At 42.3% G+C, this 22954-nt stretch overlaps 1 protein-coding gene across 3 annotated transcripts in view; it reads right to left on the bottom strand.

The window, feature by feature from the left end:
* Positions 1-1074: 1074 nt before the first annotated feature.
* Positions 1075-22954, bottom strand: part of ptprea (protein tyrosine phosphatase receptor type Ea) — a 29197-nt gene continuing 7317 nt past the window's right edge. Inside the window, exons 2-21 of one of the 3 annotated variants that reach the window (XM_077551198.1) lie at positions 18949-19103; positions 10353-10424; positions 9999-10095; positions 9028-9101; positions 8725-8858; positions 7323-7413; positions 6580-6656; positions 6471-6507; positions 6308-6405; positions 6041-6160; positions 5798-5961; positions 4754-4889; positions 4519-4668; positions 4225-4318; positions 4068-4144; positions 3793-3927; positions 3568-3693; positions 2814-2965; positions 2200-2335; positions 1075-1847 (exon numbers count right to left, since the gene is read on the bottom strand). In XM_077551198.1, the coding sequence (XP_077407324.1) occupies positions 1773-1847; positions 2200-2335; positions 2814-2965; positions 3568-3693; positions 3793-3927; positions 4068-4144; positions 4225-4318; positions 4519-4668; positions 4754-4889; positions 5798-5961; positions 6041-6160; positions 6308-6405; positions 6471-6507; positions 6580-6656; positions 7323-7413; positions 8725-8858; positions 9028-9101; positions 9999-10095; positions 10353-10419 (2040 nt within the window). In that variant the 5' untranslated portion in view covers positions 10420-10424; positions 18949-19103 and the 3' untranslated portion in view covers positions 1075-1772. The other 2 variants (XM_077551200.1, XM_077551199.1) reach the window with 2 other exon arrangements.

Below are 22954 nucleotides of genomic sequence, written 5' to 3'. Positions count from 1 at the left end.
AAAATAACAACAACCTCAAAACAACTACACCGAATACTATTATAAGATATTGGAAAAAATATATAGAAAAATGGGAACGAAACGACAAATATGGAGAATAAGAATACGGAAAATAATACCAACAATTCCGCGACATTCCACACGCACAAAAAAAAAAGTGCAGTGGAGCTAAAACGTCTTGATGAGGAGAAAAATGAACAATAAGCAATAAAGCTGCCGCCGTGTCGTAAATGAAAGTCAGCGAGCAGCGCAAGTGGAAAGAAAGTCCAAAATAGAAGGTCAAGGCAGAACAACGAGGTTAATACATAATTCATACGACCTCTTGACACACGGCTGACCTTCTCGTTGGGGGGTGAGCGACGGCGCGTTAGTTACCGTGGCGATGAGGACCTCGAGGAAGTGTCGGGAGGGCACGGGGGGGGGGGGGGTCCACAAAGACGCTTTTAGATGGTCTGCAACATAAGAAACAGGATTGTTGGACACGCATTGAAATGGTCACCGACGGCGAGCATCACGCGGCGTCAAACTTACGCGTCACATGTCGAAATCTTCACGGGAAACCAAAATGTGGTCACACCAACGTGGAGCCCTTCTTTCAACAACAATATGATGTTTATTATGAAAGCGTAACAATAAGAGGTGGCCCTCTTAAAAGTAACCAACACTGCCCCCCGGTGGTTTGAGGTATCAACAACAGAATCCAAACATCCATCCTAAAAAGCAAGAGGAAGAGATTTGCAATGACATTTGTTTGGTTCATCTACAGTGCGTAAAAAAATATATATTTTTAAAACATAAAAGTTTAATTGAAACAAAAAAAAATTCTATATGAAATTAGCTAAAAAGATGAACAAATTGAACTTGTGAAAATAAACCAAATAAAAATTTATAAAAACTAATGTAAATAAAAGAAGAAAAAAATGAAAAGAACATTTTTTTAAATGGTTGCTTAATATATTGGGAAAAAAGTCAATTGAAAAAAATATTTTAAAAAAAAATCTATTTTGAATTCTGAAAAACAAACATACCATACCAACACACACGCGCACACAGAGTCAACAAGTGTGTCCAAAGTTCCGAGAACATTTCCCAAAGTTGAGTTTAATGCGTCTGTGGAGTTATTTTACATGTCGAAGTTTTACAATCAGACAAGCCATCAAGTCTATGACACAAAATGAAGAGAACTTACCCTCTAAACTCACTGCATCCCAACTCAAACTTTCTTTCTGTTAAAATAACAATTTGGTCAAATTTGGGTTCATTAAAAAAACAAACAAAAAAATCTAACAAATATGGCACAACCCCGCCCAAAATATTGCAAGTTTTTGTCTGTAAAAGTCTGACTTTTCTGTGCTTTTTTTCCGCACCAATTGTGCCGCACCAATCACATTGGAGGACTTGATGAACATGTCACACAGTCAATAAATGCCTGGAGGAAAAAATAATCATAATTTTAAAAAAAGTTGGCTTTGGGTACATAAATACATTTACAAATTTTTAAAAATATTACATGGACATAAACTTCCCAGAGGACAATATTATACAACAAGAAAAACTGAAAACAAACAGACAATTATCTTACATACTGCAAAATATAAATTACCACTTTGTTTTATTTAACCCATGTACAATTCTTTTTATATATAAAACAGGCAGGACGGAGGTTTAGTTGATGTTAGGGGACAAGTGCATAGCAAAAAATAGAAGCTTTAGAAAAAAGAAGAAAAAAAAAAGGGAGGACAATGACGATGTTGATAAGGCAAAGAATCAGCTCATTTAAAGTTGGCATAGTCGGAGAAAATGTCCACAAAGTCTTGTACCACCCGGTAACAGAAGTCGTATTGCTCCTGTCACACAAAAACAACAACAAAGGCTCAATTTCAAACACACACTTGGCTTACAAACGTAAAATCTATTTGAAACAACAAGTTCAATCCGTATGTAATATGTACCAAAATGCATTAAAAAAAAAAATGCTAACTACAATATAGTGGAAAAAGCGGCCAACAAAAAACTGTCAATAAAAATGACATTGATTTAAAAGCAAACAAATGCAACAATTACAGAAGATATTGACTCATTAAAAAGTTGACATTTCCCCCCCCCCCCCCATTTGTAACCCAACAGACGTCATACAAACACAAAAAGGACAAAATGTGGAAAAACCAAACTGGTGGTGGTTTGGCTCCTCCTACTCACCACCGTCTGGACCATGTGCGGCCTCTGCATGCGTAAACTCTTGACAGTTTGGAAGACGTCCAGCAGGCCTTCCGCCTTGACGCGCTCCAAGATGTTGCTCAGTGCAATGAACGTACCGGTCCGCCCCGCGCCGGCGCTACAAGGCGCACCACAGCGTTAGCATTAGCGTCACACGTGGCAGCATCCCCCATCGACCGTTGCACCCACCATCGCGTCGCATGTGCTTCCCGTGGCAAAAACGCAGATGGAAATATTAAAACAAAAATGCAAATAAAGAGAAATTTTGGGAGCCTCTTCTCGATTATTCACAGAAAATAAGGATCAGGCCGAGAGCAATAAAAACATTATTTTGGCACCATCTGCTGGAACCTTGGTGTCAATGTTACCTTTCATTTTTTCATGCGTTTCATTTTGTTCCAACACAAGTAACATTATAACATAATATTGTAATAGCCGCATTACATTCTACAATTGGATTTGATATAATTAGAACCCTACAAAAATAAATAAATTGAGAAAAAAACAAAAACGGAGATAAGTGTTTTCAATGAAAAATGTGTCCCATGTAACACGTGTACTTTTTAAAGGTGCATAGCGCCCTCTAGTGCATGTACCTGCAGTGCACCACTATGGGATGGTTGCCCGACTGCTGCTGCTGCCGCTGCACCGCGGCGATGATGTCAATCATGCCCCGCCCCTCGGCCGGGATGCCCACCTCCGGCCAGCCGTGGAAGTGGAAGTGCCGGATCACGCGCGTCACCTTCTCCTATTGGAAGGCAGCCATCTTGGATTAGTTGGAATACTTTTAAGAGTCATTTATATGTGATTTTTCCCCCCCCCCCCATACTTAAATAAAATTATTTATCATCAATTTAAAAAAGGATGAAAAACACAAACATCATATCTAATGAAGAAAAATTTCTTTATTAAACAATTCTAATGAATAAAAAAATATATTATTGTATAGTTTTTGAAATTTTATAAAACTTATTTCAATTACATTTTTTTAAATTAAATTATGCATTTTTATTGTCATTTACTTATGGGGACAAAATATACAAAGAAATATTGACTATTACTAACTAACTAATTAGTACTTATAAAATATAATTATTTGAAAATTTAAATGATTTTTTTTTTTTTAGAATTATTTGATTTGTTAATAAATCTTTAAAAAATTAAAATAACTAATAACCGTAAATCTTTATGTTACAACTAATATCAAATATTTATGGAAAATACACTTGTTATTTTTTTTTAACTGTATTTAAATTTAAATAAAAAATCAGAATGAATATAAAAATGCTTCCTTGCCAGCATTGATAGCTTTTTGCTCTTGTGTTGCTGAGGAACGCGCGCCGTCCTTACCGGCAGGAAGGTGAGTACCAAATCCCGTAGGCTGAAAGTGTCGCACAAGGCGTCGCCCTTCATCTCCACGCTGTAATCGCCGTACGTCTGCAACTCCTCACTGGGCCAATACTGATAACACTTGTCCTGCAAACACGCGCGTGGGCGTCAATTTTGACCCGGGTTTAAGAAAAAGCCAACTAATTTTCAAGCTGAAGAAGAGACGGTGAGACCGCAAAAGCGTACCTGCTCCCTCTCCTGCAGCTCGGTCAGCATGACGATGGAGTGACACTTCCACTCCCACACCATCCTCCAGAAGTCCTCCACCGTGTGCTGCAGCGGGCCCTGCGTGGCGATGTAGTAGTCCTTCTGACGGTAGCCCTGGACTCGCCAGATAGCAAATCAATCAATAGATGAAAGTGGTGCACGAGAAGTGCTCTGCTGAGGCCCCTCTTGTTGCTAGGCAGAACTCATGAATTCGGCAGCCCTGGTATAAACGCATATAAAAGGCGCTTGCTTACGTCTATAAAGGATGCGTTGATGTAATCGGTAAACTCCTGACCTCTCCTCATGGAGAGAATAACTCTGTTGAAGTCGTCTAAAAGAGGAAGAAGAAGAGGCTGGGAAAACAAACGGCAGAGAACATTTCGCGGGCGCTTCCGCTTCTCCTTCTCTTACACGGAATGATCTGCAGCACTCGGTTCTTCTTCATGTTGGCGGGCAGGTTCCCCGTTCTCATGTTCTCCTTCATGATACGCATGTTGGTCAGTTTCTGAGGGACAAACATAGAGAATCCTCAGAATAAACAGAAGTAGCCTCCCTGGAATTTTAAATGAAAATGGCTGCCTCAAAACAAAATGGATGACTTCCTGTTTCATTTTCAGGTGTGAGTCCTTCAGACTTTTTCCACAAAATGTTATGTCTATCAGTGAAAAAGGTGTCCGGGGACCGGGACTTCTTCTTCCCGTTTACCTTGAACTCCTCCTCCAGGCCAACGCGGTCCCCTTGGTTGAAGGTGTTGTGCAGCTTGTGCAGGTGTCCCTCCAGAGAGGACACGTCCAACTCCGTGTCTCCGTACAGGAAGTACTCCAGCAGCGCCTGGTAGATGAACGAGTACTGCATCTGCGGAAAAGGACCGAGGAGCGTCTGCGCGAGTTTGTTACGCAAACACGCGCGGGAAAACATATTTTGGGGCGCAACGACTCACGTCGGTCTGGATGAGCTGCGAGCGCTGCTCTCGGATCTTGGAGACGAAGCCGAACACGTCCACTTTCTGCTCGGCGTGCATCATGTCGATCATGCCGTCGATCACGATGAACGTGCCCGTGCGGCCAACGCCAGCGCTGGGACGGGGAAAGAAATAAGGTCAACTTTGGTTGATGCTGATGAATTGAAATACATATTTATTTATTATCAGAGTTGGACAGAGCTGTGCCTAATATTTTGATCCATAAACTATGTTTCTAATATTTGCTATAAATATTGGATAAATAGACCCCAAAAAAATATATAAAAATGACAAACAAGTCTTGGTAATATAACATTAATAACAGTAATTATGACAATAAAAATTACATTAATGTAAAAAAAAAAGTAAACTTCTGGTGTAATAATCATATTAATAACAGTAAGTGAGGTGAATTTATTTATTATTATGTTTATTTGTGGATTTATTTCGGTAAATGTATTTATTATTATTATTATTATTATTAATTAATTAATTAATTTATACATACATTTATACAAGGGTTATTTAAATCTATCTATTTATTAATATAAAAAAACACCAAAAAATTAATGCCAGTCCTCTAATATCATGCACAGAACTAAACTGCATCAGAATGAAAGTTGTGCCTAATGTTGTGACCTTTTTTTGGGGAAAAAAAAAAAGAAATACATTTTTTTTTTTACTAATATTCTCCCCTCTCATAGTGCTAAATAATTTTAATTTGAAATATTTTAGCAACATCTTTCATTGTGATAACTATTGTCCTAAAAAAAATAATAAAGAAGGAATGATTATGAATGACGATTCCTGATACTGAGCACACATCTGCAATGCATCATACTAAACACTGCCAAATTTTTTGCTAATCTTAATAAAATCTATTACTTAAAAATGCTAGACAAATATTTACTTAAAAATATAAGCGAAATATTTTGAAAGCTACAACTGAAAACATTCAACGAATACTTTATTTTATTTAAAATTATTGTCCCAATATTTGCAACCGCTACGCATTTAGTGTACCTGCAGTGGACCACGATAGGCCCGGCAAAGGGCGGATTGACGGCCTTGACCTTCTTGAGGAACTTGAGCATGCCGATGGGCGAGAAGGGCACGCCGAAGTCGGGCCAGCTGGTGAAGTGGAGCTGCGTGACCAAGCGCGGCGTCTTGGCGGCGTCGCTGGATTGCTACGAGCGGAGCATAACAAAAGCGTTAGCGTGGCTAGCGTAGCACAGAATGAGGCATTTTGCGGCGGTGCCAGCGTACGTATTGTATGCAGAACTTGCGGATGGTGTAATCCACCAGCACGGTGAAGTCGTCCACTGCCACGCGCACGTTCCCGTAAGTCCAGCAGCCCTGATCCGGCCAGTACTGGTGACACTTGTCCTGCACGGGAACCATCAACAATATGAGGGTTTTCTTTGAAATGATTGAACAATTTAGAATTTGCATTCTGCGCCAGCGCTCATTCACGGAAGAATCGGAAGCCCCCTCGCATGTTCCCACCCCTTTTCCCGCGTGATGACCACTCACTTCCTTCCTCTCCTTCAAGTTGGTCAGCATGACGACAGTCGACACCTTCTGCTCCCAAATCATCCTCCAGAAATCGCCCGCCGTGTCCTCTTTTGGACCTGCCAGCGCAAAAATCGGGATGATTTCTTTTCCCGGAAAGAGAACGTTGATCAAACCAACTTACCTTGTGCTGCTAGGAATTTGTTCTTAACGGTGAAACCCTGTTTGGGGGGAAAATGTCATTATAATATGAAATAGCTGGAAAGTCACATGATTATTTATGTTGGGCTCACGTCGATGTATGAGGCGTTGACGTAGTCGGAGGCGGGACATCCTTCCAGTTGAGTCAGCACCACCCTGGAATGATCATCTGGCAGGGGGCAAAGGTCATTCAAGCTTGTCATGTTATTTAATTATTACATCCAAGAAATTAGTCAAATGCCCTGTAAGCGTGGAATTAGCTTAACTTAACGGTTCAATTCACCTGACCTCCATAGTTCATATTTTTTCCAGACATTTCGACAGTGTGTAGTTAAAATAATTGATTAAATATAAACTGTTATATTTGTTATATATGTAATTTCCAAAATGTCTCAACATCAACAAAACACTACCCTCGAATCATGTTCAATGGGAAATTTAAAATGCTAAAAAAAAGACGAAAAAAACCCCATATATAATTGGTGTCTACATTAATATCTACCAAGCTTTTCACAAAAAAAAAAGACAGTTTCATCATCTTCCCAAATTCTTTTCCAAACGTCTTAGAGCCATGAGTGATGCAATACATACAGCAAGCTGAAGCAGTTGTTAGCTTTGTGTCTGACCAATTTCTTCTGCACTTAAACATTACAGTCTTACCAATTTGTGGGAAAAAAAAGACATCCAAAAGCGACAATGTATAATATTTGTCTGCAACTGATGGTCGTCATGGTAACAAATCCGTGACTGGCGGTTGCAGAAGTGAAACCAAAAGCAACTCTTTGCAAGCGCGCCTCTCACCCTAGGCTAAGATAGCGGCGCTGCTAATACTCACAGGGAAGAATGTTGGGATATCTGTTCTTGTCCTTGTTGTTGTCCTTGTTGGCCTCCTCGTACGTCCCGTGGGCGTGTCCCCCCGGCAGCGACTGTGCCACAATTTGTCCACATGTCAAGCGCGCTCACGTGTGCGTGCGACTGTTAGCTGCTGCCGCCGCATTTCACTTTAGTCATTTCCTTTGCTACAAACACGTCACACCCACATCCTTAGCATTAGCTTCCTCAATTCGTGCATGCTAAATTAAAGTTACGAAACGTAATTCTGACTCAGATGCAGAAACAGGAAAAGGGTATTTTTCGTGTGAGCATGCATGCATGCGTCATGGAAAAAAAAAAAAAAGACGTGGTAATTTTCCTCAATACTCATCGAACTCAGGTTCCTAAACTACGACTGACATGACTAACAGATCCCTGTAGATGGCGGCGCTGCATCACTTTGGACTTCAGATCTGAACGGCTTTTGAGTAGAAAGGTGCGACATTTTGACATTGTCTTTTCCCCAAAAGCTAACTTTCTTGGTTGTTAGGTGAGAGAGCAGTGTTGTGGGTGAGACCAACCCATGTTCTCCTGTTGGTTGCTAAACAAAAGTAGGGCACAGGGCACTAATCGCGTGGCAGCGAATGAGTTAAAATAGGCCACAACTGATGAGCATGTTGTCATGGCCTGCCACAACTTTTCCAGTTTGTCATGTGGACGCTTTGGAAAATGAATTGCACACCCCTTGCACTATAACATTGAACGCACCCCCCCCCCCACCCCCCGCCATGTCACTGTTTTGTGAAAACAGCACTGACAAGGAAGGGGAGGGGCAAAGTCCACCTGGCAGTTTTCCATATTTTGTGTTAGTATCAGAAGCCGCCTTTACATTGCCAGGGAGAGCCAGCATTTTTCCATGTCGTTGTTCTGTATAAATAGCGCGAAAAGAATCGGGAGACAAAGTCGACTCAGCAATTTTCTACCTTCAGAGGTAGTATCCGAAGCCACTGCCACACTGCTTGTAAAAGCCGACATTTCCCAATGAGCTTTTTAAGTAAAACTAAATATTTTGAATATATCAGTTATCCATCCTATTAATTAATTGGACGGCATTCTCAAAGACAAAATGTACATGTGTTTTCTGTCCACGTCGCCATATGCACTTTTATCAATGACTTTGAGTGTGTATGGCTTTAAAAGGTGGAGGCTGGCCTGGTAAGTGATGTGGGTGTCAGCGAATGAAAGCAAATTGTGGCTGTTGTGAGCTAAATCGTCGCACTACATTTTACATCCAATGCTGGCGCCAAGGATCCATTTACGGGATGCCGCTGGATTCCGTGTTCATACGAGATAGGAGCGACTAAGCGCTGCATCGTCAATTTTGACGGGGACCTCCGTGGAAAAAGAAGCTCAAGAGCGCTTACGTTGTACTCCTCCCGGAAGAGTTTGCCGTCGTCGGCCGATCGCAGCCTGTACTCATCCTCCAGGTGTTCCACGGCCAGCGGCGGGTAGTTCTTGGCGGCCGAAGGGGATCTGGGCAGGAGGACCACCGTCGCGTCTGCGTCAAGTCACAAAACCATCATTAGAAAGTTTGGGGTGTTTTTCTCACCCTGTCGACAGGAAGTCAAGGACGACCATAAATGAAGCAGTGTGAGAGAGAACACGCGGCAGCTGCCAATTGTCACGTCGCGCTCACTTCCTTCATAATAAAGCGCTTTTTCACGTGCCTTGTTCTTCCAGGATGCCATTTGGTATCTTCTTGTCCACTGTGGTGACCACCGCTTTCCTCTGGCTTTTTAACCTACAACACGCAGATGAGCAAATCAAAGCAAGTCCAGGAAAAAAGAAACACCACGACAACAAAAAAACACTTCCTACCATCTGAAGGTGGAGAAGGTATTCTTTCGCATGAGCTAACGTGGTTGGGAGGACGGCGTTTGTGTGTTCTGCCGCGTTACCAACCGAGCGAGCGAGCGAGCGAGCGACTGGCTTGGCTGTCAGAGGGAGGCAACGAGCGTCGCTTCCTGACTCGGGCTCCGCCTCGGCGACTAGAGGAGGAAGTGTTTGTCACCCGGAGCGCTGCCTCGGAATCTGGCTACAGGCCAATCAGTGAGGGCCCACGCTTGAGGAGGAGGGGCCAGACACTGCTGTTTGTTTATACATATATATATAAAGCCACATACTTTTGCTCCCAGCACACAAAGCCACAATTAAGTCGACGTGGTTCAGTAATAAGTTGGAAACATCAGAATTGTTCAGATTCCTTTTGCTGCCTGTTGCTTGGAAGACAAAATAGGAAGAACTTACCACAAAAACAGAACTAGAGTTGGAATTGGATTTAGATAGCTAAGCCTTTTCGGTCCTATCATAATGCTAACATGAAGTAACTAGTGTTGTTACGATACCGATACTGGTATCGGCAAAGCCCCGATACTGCATTAAAACAGTGGTGTGTCGGTATCGGTGAGTACTAACAAGTAACATGTCGATACCATTAATTCTGACGTGTATTCTTTCTCCTCTGCAAAGAAGGGCAAATTGGATTTCCATTTGTTTGTCTTATCTTAGGTGGACAAGCTGAGCACACGAGACCAAAACTGCCCTTCTTATTCATTCTAATTCTAAAATGTGAGAGAAGATTTCAGTGTAAAAAAAAAAAAATCCCCATCTTGCATTGCGGCCATTTTGCAAGTTTTACCTGAGGAAGTACCAGGCCAGCAGCACGACGATGAGCAGCAGCAGGGACAGGACCAGCACGGTGGGGAGGACGTGATGGCCCGTGGACGGGACGCCCTCTGAGGAAAAAGATCAAAAACAGGAATGTTATGAACTTAGCTTTAGCATGTTTAGCATCCCACCTATTATATATTATATTTTGGCCATGATATCGCACGCAAATCTCAATAAAACAAAAAACAATTTCCGATGAAGTCACGGATAGTCACCAAGAAGTATTCTGGCGGCCTTTGTTTACAAGCATTATAAAAGCGCATTCCTAAGCTGTGAATTACTGCAACGGGGTCAAGTGACGACTGACTTGCGTGCTGCTTACCTTGTGTGTGGTTGCCATTGCTGCTCAAATTGGATGATGTTGTGGTTGCCACCAAAAACAGAAGCATTGTGACTGCGGGGGGAAAACAACAACAACAAGGCGGATATTAGATTTCCCCGCATGGGAACGCCGAGCGCAGAACAACCCCATTCAGATCGGAGGAATGTGCTCATCCAGTGAGAAGGAGTCACAATGGAGCCATACACTCATATCCTGCTCATTCATGAGAGCTGTGCTCAGATAAAAAAAATAATAAATTAAAAAAGGAACAGAAAAAGGAACGCAATGGACGACCACAAGGAGGCGCAATTGTCCAATGTTTGGAAGCCGAGCTCAGCATGATGGCTTGTTTTCATTGAGAAAATGCCTGCTGAAAAACTGACGTCTATGAAGATCAACAACTAAAATTACTAGGACTTACTTTTTGGCAGTCTCTTGTGTATGTCTTTTTTTCATGCCAGAACTGTTTAAGCTAATTTAATGTACTGTAATGTATATTTAATAGAAATGCAGTGAATATTGCGATAAGTCTTCTTTTCCTTTTCTAGTACTAGATATTCTCCCATTTCTAGAAAGCGACAGAGTGAGAACAGATGCACAGGAAGACTTTAAAAAAAGGTGTTTCAATAGCTCAGCTACGCAGTGCCAAAACCCCTGCAGAGTAAAAAAAAAATAAAAAAATGTAAAGGGTCTAAGGAAAAAAACCAATAATAAATAAAAAAATAATCAACAATAATAAAATACATAATAAACAATAAACAACAAACATGTTGTGGAATGCGTCCATGGCATGACATCCCGCAACGTTTGTTTTTAGCATTTCGATTCTCGACCCTATTCAAGTGCTGCTGCTGCTGCTGCTGCTGCTGCTGGGAGACCCTTAAAAAGCATCAGACCTTGAGAGGTTTCATTGTGTTTTCTAAGCACTAAAAAGTCGTGTTCCAGCCACAGGAGAAAGTGCATCATCACCTCAAGGCTGCAGGTGTGCTCTGCAGCTGCGCTAAGAAAAAGAAGGAGGGCTAAGTGTATAATCAATGAGGTGTTTGTGTTGCGGTGCCGCAGCATCCCATAATAGGGGAGGTGGGGGGGGGGACGGGTTATCTGAAGAGGGGACGCTAGAGGAATTTGGAGTCAGCACCGGCTAACTAAGCGAGGGAGCAGAAGGTTCAGGTCAATAACACTTACCAGGGCCATCAATAAAGCGCCGCATGCGAGGAGAATCCGTTGAAAGACTGACGACGGTATTCTAATGAGAAGAGATGAGGAGGCGGGACTTAACCCACATGCTCATATATAATTAATATTTCTATTTATATATTTATTTTGGGAATCTCGTTTTTTATTTTTTTTAAATTACTTTTATTTAATTATTTATGGATTTTTTTGTGTTATTTTTTATTTCCACTTATATTTCTTTTTTGGGATTTAATTTTTGAATTATATTTTTATATCCGTTTTTCTTTTCACTTTTAGCAGGGATGTGATTTGACCAAAGTGAAATTATCTGAAAATTTAGCCGGGGGTCTTGGGGCCGCTGGCACCCAGCTAGGTCCAGGGCAGTGCCCTGGTGGGGGGACACGGGGGGCATAGCCCCCCGGAGCTCATGAGTTTTCCGTGTTTTTAAGTACTTTCAATGCACTCACATGACGAAGAAATAGACAAAACAACAGCATAAATTTTCAATGTATATTGAACTATCCCATATAAAATGGCAGTTTTAGTCAACTCAAAATCAGTCACATTCAAAAACATTGGACTGCCTTTGCTTTTAAAAACTATCACTGAGAATATCATCATATCTAACTAATGTGATTACTAAGTTAACACATAAATAATGTTGAAGAGTTCAAATTTCATGAACAAATAATTGTATCATGACCAAATGAAAAGTAACTCATATTAGAGCATACCACAAATGTCTTTGTTATAGCAGAAGATGTTATCTGTCGGAGTCATGTGCATACACAATCAACTACTAAAAAAAAAAAAAAAAAAGGGATTTTTTTGGGGGGGTAAAAAAAAGCGGAATTCCGCGAATTAGCGGAAAAATCACATCCCTGTTTTAGTCATGTATTTATTTGGAATTTTGGCAGTTTTGGTCCTCCATAATTCTCGAGTGATTGTGTGTCTTTGATGTCCCTGTGGCCAGGCCACGCTTGGAAAAGAGACTTTTAATCTCAATGCGTTTCTTACCCTGGTTAATCAAAGGAATGAATGAATTGGTGCTCATGATGTCATAAAGGTTACTGTCATGTCCCACCTAGCGACTGCACCCATCACCTTGCATCCATCCTCTGACCTCGACATGGCTCAAAAGCACCCGAGGGGGATGCGGGATGTTTATTGTTGGCAGCACGTCCTCCATTTTTTCACGTGTTATTAGATTCTCCCGCGTGTGAGCACTTGAGCGTCCCTTGACGACCACTTCCTTCCCTTCCGGAACGTCCCCGATATTCCTATTAATAAAGCGTTGTCCTTTTCCCCACAAGCGTCTCGTTTTTCAGCCAATACAGCACAAGCCTCGAATGAGACTTTTATTTTTAGCATGAGTCATCATTTAGCTCGGGTCAGACGGTGGGCAAACGGCTACCGTGGCGTTTGTGCATTGTCCTCACTCCATTTCGCACTCAGCGGCGAGTCACCGGCCGTCGGCCATAATGGAAATGGAGCATGAGAGATGTCGGCTCAAGGGGGGAAATTTGGGAGGCGTCTTTACTTTGGGAGAGGAGACTTTTGCGAGGGGCTCCGGGGAAGGTTATTAGCCCGGCCAGACAGTTTGTGAGGCGTAGCGCCCGTCTCATGGTGAGTATGCATCTGCGAGAGGTCACACAAGTCGGGATTTATTCCAGCAAATGTGCAATAATATCTCCTGACATTGCCAAGACAGGCTTTTGGCTGGAAGCTGCAGCTAACATTAGCAATTAGCTGGGCAATTTCACTTCTAGAAAACAACATTGAAGGCCTTAACAGCGGAGCCCAACCCAAGACACTCTTAGGACCGCCCCCTCATTTGAATAACATTTTGACCGGACAGTCGGAGTGACTGCAGCATGAAATAAATAAATGTGAGAGCAGTGCATTTTTAATTGATTGATTGATATCTAATTATATTTATTTTGTATTTATTTCCGTATTTATTTGTATATTTATTTTTACTTTTATTTCTTTATATATATATATATATATATATATTTTGTATTTAATTTGTGATTTATGTTTTTTTATATGTTTTTTTCTTCACTTTTTTTCATTATTTATATATTTATTTATTTATTTAGTCATTTATTTATTTTTTAATTTTGGCAGTTTTTGTCAAACTTTTCAAACTCATATCAAAACATTATATTTAAAAATAAAAAGCAAGCATCAAAGACCAACACCAATGTACTACTTTCCTATATGGCAAAGTTATAGCGCCATCTTGGGGGGGCTTGTTGAATTTTTGAACTGTGAACTGCCAAAATAAGAGGGATTACTGTATAATATAATATAATTTGACACAAACAAAACCCGCTAACAAAGCGATTTTAGTTTTCTAGCCCAGAGCTACAATACGCTTAATTAACGTCGCATCCAGCAGTAGCAGCTGTGCCTTCATAATAAGTGAATGCTAATCAAAAGCTTTTTGTCCTCAGTCTTTGTAAAGTACAGCGTGAGAATGCAGATTCATAGTGAGTACCAACAAAAAAGCTCAAATTTCTTTCTTTTTTGTGTGTGTCAGTCGTCTAACAAGCTCCGAACCCCATCGGAACTTTGTCGCTTTCGCGAGCGCCGTGCCTTCCCGCGGACAAGAGCGGCGTCAGAGCAGCTGAACGCGGTTTTGACCGAGCACAGAGTCCCTTCTGTCTCCTCGCATACATCAGCCAGGGAATTGGGAAAGTGGGCGGGTGGTGGGGGGGGGGGGGGGGGCGTCGTGGGGAATGTGACGAGCTGGCAGTAAAGGTACATTATGTGCTCAGAAAAGCCTCCAGCTGCCAGACTGTTTACCCGATTATGTCTGCCACCCCAGGTGACCTCATATGTTTCAATTTCCTTTTAAGTTGGGCGCGAATGCTGACAAACGCCGCTAGCACGGCAAAACACACGCAAAAGGTCAGAAAGCAAGCCCTAAAATATGTGTTGTAAATGATAGCCAAGGGTCAAGGTGCAGTGCAGGACTACTAGTTAGCATCCGGTGTCTGTCACAAAGTCAGCAATTGATGCGCTCTTGAAAAGGTTTCGAATTGTCTCTAGATGTCAATAAAGCGCGAGGTCAAAGCTCCACACACACTTTAAATGACTTCCTTGGCACCAAAATACTACAGGATGGCCCCAAAGCTATTTTTTTTGCTTCGATTCAATTGACGTCGTGTTCTTCACCTTGGCCACATGGGAGAAGTATAATATAGACAAACCGCTACAAAATGGACCCGCATACCCAGCACCAGTGATTCCAAAAATATATATTTTCAATATTTTAAAATATTTGTCATTTTTGGGGGGCGGTGGGGTGGCATTTTTTGTCGACATTCTTGGTAGGGATGTAACAATATCCAAACCTCACGATACGATAACTATCACAATATTGTGGGAAGGTTAGCAATATAAAAAAAGCCCACGGAAATATGTAAAAAGTCACAATATTGTAAAAAACAATTAAAAAAAATATATAATAAAAAAAAGCTTATATTGTGTTTGGCTGAAGCGGGCTAAAAGTAATGTTTTTTTTACTGAGATATTTAAAAATACTCGCTGACTGATCTATAGGAGTGATAACCGCTGCAGTGGCCAAAACATTCCATGTTTGAAATTAAACTGCACTAATGAACTAACCACCAGAGGGTGCTAAAACTGCCCAAATGGAATACAACCTTGCATTTATAACGGATGTTCTGCTTTTAATATTGTGACATTACGACCATATCACGGTATTGCCATTATCGTTACACCCCAAAATCTTAGATGAATTTTTTTCACCTAATACATTTCAAATGTCCACTGGACTGTACATGGCTCGTATAAAACTCTGCAGTGAAAGTAAGATAAAGAATATATGCCGGTACCATTTGGTACCGGCCGTTGAGGTAGCTTTTATTTTATTTTTGTCATGGTAGTGGTGCAATTACGTCGCAATCACAAAGTTCCCGCCCTCCAGTTGAGAAGCACTGCACTAGTAGCCTACATAGGAAGCAGCAGTATAATGTTCCGCAGCGTTCCAATGTGGGTCGCTAGCCCTGCTGCGCACCCTTGCACGCTGTCCATTAATCAATCCCGCCTCCTTCCCAGGGGCTCGGACTGTGTGCCGGCCGGCCGGCGCTAATGACCTTGGAGACCCGCCGGCTGACGCGCTGCGGTATCAACTGCGCCCCACCTTCGACGTCTTGGAAGGTGCGAGGAAAGTGTGCGCACGCGCTAACGTGTGCAGATGTTTGCCAGGACGACAAATCAAACGCAGATGAGATGCTAGCGTCTGCTTGACTGAACGCAACATGCAAATATAGACTCTTTTCTTTTGTTTTAGTGTGCGTGACAAGTCACAGCTTGTATTTGTGTGTGTTTTTTTTTCCTCATCCACAGATTTACACCCCTGCACATGACATGCACCAAATCTGCTGCCAGGCTGGCATGAAAACACTTACAAGCGCACGTGTCACTAATCATTCTGTTTGTGCTCCATCATCCACGTGTGGATTAGGCCTTTTTTTCCTGATGAAAGAAGAGACTCTGATCTTTCTTTTGGTAGGTTCCATGTTTTTATAGCACTAGAACACAATATTCTGCGGGCCTTGCAAAAATCTGTCAAAATCCAGTAAAACAGCCGGGAGCGAAGGGGGTTGCTTCACTGAAAACGGCTGCGAGTGAATGAGTTAAGTGGAATGTAAAAAAGAAAAAAAGTGTGCATTGTTTTACTCTTCTCAGAAGATAAAGAATATTTGCCAGAAATATTATAATATTTTCACTCATATCTCAAGGCGCAACTGCACGAAAAAAGGAATGTATCAGCAATTGTGTTTACATATAATAAATGATAATGCGATTATACATTTTCACCGCATTGTAACTGCGCTCTGATGGAACTACAATATGACCTGTAATGACAATGAGTTTGGCACCCCTGCTCGGCGCCATCAATCTTACTTTTATGCTGGCAAATGTCAACGCGTCTCCGTGTGGTCGCTTTGACTTCCCAGCTGGCATAAATTATTCATGCGGCACATTTGACAAGAATTCTTGCTCAAGGTCAACAAAGGGAACGCACCAAGTAGCGCTGCATTGTACTTTGGGACAAAAAGGACAACCATCAGCTGTTTTAGAGAATTTGTTCAACCGCTCGCAAATTGGAACCACTTCTATTAGACCGATGGGTGATGCTAAGTTGCGAGGAGTCTTCGTTTTCGACAAACGATATCGACGGTGAAGCATGGAGGCGACCCCATTTTCTAGTGGCAGCCATCCTCCCAAAATAACAGTACGCCTTCATGCCCTGACTAAAGACCGGATCAGAGCTATGGCGACGGCGGGTCCGAGGAAGGAGGGAGGGCAGCGGTGGAGAAACGAGCGATAAGCGCCGCCGCCGCCGAACAAAAAGCTCCTTGATTCTTGAAAAAGAGGAGGCGACGTGAGGACCAGAAAGGGGGACAAAGTGAAGGGCCCACGCAGCGAGGATGAGAGCCGTGTTTGACAAAACCTTCCTTTCGAGGCTCTTAAAAATAATAAAATAAGATAAAAAAAAAAAAAAAAGCTCCAGCGGCGGCCTGGGAGGTTCACGTGACTTGAGGGCAAACAATCGCTGTTGCCATGGCGAGGAGACACCGTATCGCGCGTTCATCTCACAGATGAAGCCAACCCCGCCGCCTGCTTTCTTATCACAATGCATTTTCAACAGCGGCGAGAACATTTTATTTTTTTTATTTCACAGCCTGCCATCTGGAAGCGGAAGAACTTGTCATTGGAAAAGACCAATCGTGTTTTAAAACACACTCGCGGCAAAAGTACTGCTTGAGGAGGCTACAATAATTCTAGTTGGAGGTGTCAGCACAACATGAAAAAGAGCCAACTTTCCACATTGATGTCTGCATGCTCTCCTTGCCCACATGCTAGAGGCATTACAATATCTGACATCGTTGCCTGGCATCCACGATTGTATTCGAATGCGAATATAAAACGTCAAATAAGGTTTTCAACTGTCAAGATCAAGATTGTAAACGAATGTAACGACAAACACATTCCTGTAGATGGCAGCCTTGCATGACTTTGATTTTGAGATCAGCGCAGCTTTTAGTAGAGGATAATAGGGGTGTGCCACCCCCCCAAAAAAAAATTTGATTCACATTAGAATTGCAATTCTCATTTAGTACGATTCAGAATGAATTTTAAATGTCCCCAAATCAATTTTATTTAAATTATTTTGTCCTGCCCTTGTTTGTGTGTACCTTTATTGAGAGCGCTTGATTCGCAGCATAGGAAGTGCATACGCCCGTGAGTAATGTTAAGATGCTTCTCTGTATACATTCCGGAAGCATTTTGTATGAATAGCCGTTCTTTTGAGTGATAAAAGTGCCGCGAGTAGCTCGCTAATTAGCATTAGCCCAGTCACACTGGCGTAGACAGATTCTTTGCACATCTATAAATTGAAGCAGAAATCGTTGTCAATCAAATCATTTGGAATCAAAAATCATTCTCAATCGAATCGCAGACCCAAAAATTTGAATCAAATCGCGAGACAGTCAAAGATTCCCACTCGTGGAAGATAACAATCAACAATTTTAGGCTGCTTGACATGTTTTTTTTACTGGGGTTAGGATTCCAAAAAGGAGTTTACCGGAAAGTAGTAACTAGACATTCAAAGGAAGTGAATGTATTATTTGGGAAAGAAGGTCTCGCAGCTGCCTTTGGTGCAAAACACAATCGTGCTTCTAATAAGAGCTGCCAGTTGTGTGTGTGTGTGTGTGTGTGTGTGTGTGTGTGTGTGTGTGTGTGTGTAGTACAAGCACAACGCCGTCCTCCATCTGCTGTGTGACAACACATCGTTTCCTGTCCTTTGCAGCCAACCAGCAAGTCAGGCTTTCCTGTAGCGCACTGCTGTGCTACACGGGAAACGGGAGCGAGACAGCTTCACAATTTTTTTTTTTTTTTTACAAAAAAATCCCTGGATAACATACGAAGGCGGCACAAACGCACACGGGTCGCATCCGCTCTCTTTCCTGAAGTGTTTGCTACATGTTCTCGTCGTCCTTTTTTTTTTTTTTTCACGGGCGCACGCACGTCTTCATAAGTCATGATGCAAGCCACCGCCATAAAAATGAGGCCCCAAATAAAGAAAAAATGAATACGTCTCTGCGGATGTCTTTCAGCTTAACATGCGGAAAAAGTCATCAACTATTAAAACAATGATTTTGACATGGCTGAGGCTTAACTGTTTACTGTTGCCAACTTAGCAATTTGGTCATTATTTTTACAGATATTTTCTAAATGTTTTGCAGCAATAACATTTTTTTTTAAAAAAGAAACATCATTTTCTCACTGTTTTCCTAATGAGCCCACAAAGTCACAAAAATGGATTCAAGTTAGATATCGGATTTTTTGTGTGTGAAAGAGAGCTGGAAATGGGCCTCACCCAAGACGGTGCCAGTTAAAGTGAGCCGAATCTGACTTCCATAGCAGCCGGGTCACATGACGCTGGAGGACTCACGGTGGTCACATGGTCCACTGCCGACTTGGGCACCAGGAAGCGGGCGACACGACTGCAGACCCTAAAGGGACGCGCACCACCTTGAGTTAAGAGGAGAAAGGGGGGGGAAAAAAAAAGTTATTATTCGAATTACACTGAACCCTTGATATTTCCAAAAAGGTTTTCAATTGCCTACAGAGACCACAGGATGGCAGTAAAGGACTACTTTTGTCTACATGAAGCTCCTCAACTCACTCGCTAGCTTTGCGCTAATAAGCAATGCAAAATGCCATTGACTGGCTAATGCATAGCATCAATAGTTTTGTTAGAACCCTTTAAGAAATGGATAATCAAACATGCAACATGTGCAGATAGATAATATAACACACACAAGAAAATATGAATTATGCTCTGTGGAAAAATGTCTAATATGACTGCAGAGGAGCTGTGACCGTCTCCACGTGTCTGTAAAAATAAACCCCAAAAATATGAGGGGGAAAAAAAGGTGAATTCTTTATTCTATTTAATTAGGTCCCCATATTTTTTTTAAATCAAAGTCAATATTACAAAGTGTTAATTTCCTCATTAAAACTGGAATGGCATAACGACATTTCCATGTGTTTTCTTTTTTTGTAGGATGGAATTTTATGATATCAGGAATTGTTGTTTGTTTCAAAGAGAACTGCGGCAAGAAAGAAGAGAATGCCTTTTGGGAGCGGACTGTGGGCGACACTGGCTGCATAATTATGTCGTTTCGCTTCAACGGGAGCGTCATAAAATGGCGATGATGGTCGCACGACGCAAATGCGGCGAGGAGGCGACAGTCAAATTAGCCCGAGGAGTTCAACAAGTTTGTCTGGCCGCAACAACAAAAAAAAAAAAAAAAAGACAGCCGTTGGACCTCACGCTGTAAAAAGCAAAAATAATAACAAAATCATCCCAGATTTGTAGCCTCATTTCACACAAAGCCTTCCTCCGCATCATCATCATCATCATCACCACATTTCATTTGATCCCGGAAGTCTGTCTGTATTCCACAACTGGTCGCCATCTGATCTATAATCCGCGCGTCCCCCTCAGGAGAAGCCTGGAACGAGGCTACAGCGGCAGGAGGAAGAGGAGGAAGAGGAGGAAGAGGAGGAAGAGGAGGAAGGGGGTTGCACGTGGCACAATTTATGCACCTGGAAAACAAGCATGACCGAATTCAAACTTTTCAAGTCGTTAAAACACAGCCAGGAAATCTTCCTTCTCCTCCAACGCTGCTCCTTTGCTCCAAACATCTGTCCCCCCCCCCCCCCCAAAAAAAAAAAAAAAACGTGTCGGGGAGCGTGGCAAGCGGTCGCCATGGAGACGGTCTGGCGCAGGAGAGGTGGATTACAGAGAGGAGGGGCGGCAGGGGGGGGGGGGGGGGATTCTCGCCTCTCTCTTTCTAGGCTGCGGTGATAGATGAACGTGCAAAATCAGCTGTATGCGCTCCCTCTCGAAGAAAGAGGTCATCAGGCGCAGCCTCTTTGCAAAAACGTGTGATGGAAGCGCATACGGGGACATCATTGCCCGGATGGAAGACATTGGTTCGAATTTTTTAAGCAAATTTACTAAAAATGCGACTTATGCCCGTTTTCATCCGTTCTTCTTTTGCGAATATATAGAGAAGGGACTCCGCCGCTGTAGGTGGCGCTATACACCATAAAGATGTGATCCACCAGTAATTTAAGAGAAGAAGACCAGGAAGCGAGTGCGTCGTGCGTTGACGTCGTATGCGTTTGTAATTCTTGATAAACCGTAGCGTTTCTTCCATCTAAAATAGCATTCATATTTGCTTCTTTAATTAACTACAAAAGTACGCATGACGTAATATCCGGTCAAAACGTGCGACGTGTATCGGGTCTTTTGGCAAAACCACAGCCAAAATTTTCCTTTTCCTTTTTTCGATACGCTTTAAAATCCACCCCTCTAAGCGTAAAAACTTTTCGAATTTTGGGCCCTTTTTCAAATTTGTAGCGTTTCCATTCCGTTTTATTTTCGCATTTCTTAAAAATTCGAATAAAAATTGGTGGATGGAAACCCAACTTTATCGAACCAACAGATTCTTAACTCTTTGACTGCCAAAAACGTTAAATAACGTTTAGTAAAATCCTAAGGAGGAGTGCCAAAGACGTTAAAAGACGTTTGTTTCAAAACAGAGGTGAAACTAACCATTTTCTATTGTTGATTACTCAAAAACGGAATAAGGTAGAAACAAACTTTTTTTTCTGATGAAAGATGAGAGTCCAATCTTTCATTTGCTAGTATGTGTGTTTCCATAGTCCAAACACATCATTTTCTGTGGACCTTGAAAGATCAGTCAAAATGCTTACAATCGGCTGGCACCCACGGCATCCCTTTTCTGAAAACGTCTGGCAGTCAAAGAGTTAAAAAAAAATACAAAGCGGTCTCAATTTTTTTCTGCTGTGCGTCCACTTGTGGCTCGATCCCGCGTCGCTGGCTTCCGTGGCTTAAAGGTCCGATTGTCTGTTTAGGCTCTCAAGCATCCATTCTGCGTGTCTAACGAGGCTCTGCGTTCACATTTTGGCCGTGATTCCTCGTCGGCGATGTCAGGTCACGGCATCTGGTTGCCGTGGTAACACATGTGGTCTGCAGGTGCTGCTGGGTGGAGGGAGGGGGGCGGGGGGGGGGGTACGGGGGGGCTAGGCATCTGCGCTCCAAAAATGTCAAACGGCAGTCAGCTCTGTGAGCTCCGCCGAAGAGGGACGTGACACCAAGGTGACACACACACACACACACGGACACATTTTTCACTCTGGGGGTGTGGTCAATAAGATTAACGCATCAAACGAAGATCTGCGAGTTCGCCCAACAAATGCGTTTAAAGAGATAAACTGTGACAAACACACACTCACGCACACACAAAAACAGCTGGAGCAAGAAGAGGGAGCGCTGTCACTTCTCCCCGAGGATGCGGCAGCACATCTCTGTTTACTGAGTGCCCTTTGACCCCCACTCTGAAAACACCCCAAATGTCTCACAGTTTGCGACATCAGAGGACAAATCCCAAATGGTGGCGTGAGAAGCGCAGTGCGTGTCACTGGAAATACATTTTTAGGAAGTCACAAGTCAAAATAGTCCACCGTGTTGTCATTATTAGTACTGCGGGAAACTGAAAAAAAAAATGAAAAAAGTCACTGGCAAGCGAACAACATTGAAATCTTTGAGTAAAATTGATAGGTTACATTATTAAACAATACCAATACAAATATGCATGTGTTATTTTTGTCCACTTGGAGTCGCCATCCTCACGTTCTAAATGGGATTATCTGTTAGTGCTCATTTAATAATAATTAAAAAAAAAAAAAAAAGCTTCAGGCCTTATTCAGAAGGAGACTCAGATGAGTGTAAAAGGAGCGCAGCAGCAAAGTGGAGACTGTGGCAACGAGGGGGCATTGCTAACATTGGGTGATGCGTTTTTCTTATGATTTAAAGCGCTCCTGATATGATGTGTGTTTTGGTCAACAGGATGCAGCGAAGGGAAAGGAAGTAAGCAGAAAAGCACAGGAAGTGACCTTGAGGGCGACTGGACGACCTTGGCAGCGCCGCAGAGTGGATTGGGGTTATTGTTGCTTGTTTTTTGCTCAGCGAGAGCACAGCTGACTATTACATCATCGCTCACTCGCCACACATGCACAAATTCCGCTGCAATCTGCCCAATGGCTACTGGAGCGACTTCAAAGCAGGAAGTTCAGGGTCCTGTTTGTAGAATCCGATCTGGTCGTTTCCCAACTGTGGGGATTGAGCTCGGAATTGTGAAAATCTGCGAGTAATGCTTTTTTAAAAAAATAAAAAAAAAAAATTGTGGGGGGGGGGGGCAATATATGCCACTAATAAACTCGACAAAGCACAATTTCTGCTTAAATGATTTCAGTGAAATTATAATCCATTTCCTGATCTGATCAGT

The sequence above is a fragment of the Vanacampus margaritifer genome, chromosome 18 (genome assembly GCF_051991255.1).
Source record: "Vanacampus margaritifer isolate UIUO_Vmar chromosome 18, RoL_Vmar_1.0, whole genome shotgun sequence".
NCBI classification, from domain to species: domain Eukaryota; kingdom Metazoa; phylum Chordata; class Actinopteri; order Syngnathiformes; family Syngnathidae; genus Vanacampus; species Vanacampus margaritifer.
The sequence above is the reverse complement of the archived record's forward strand: the minus strand, read 5'-3'. Positions and strand labels throughout refer to the sequence as shown.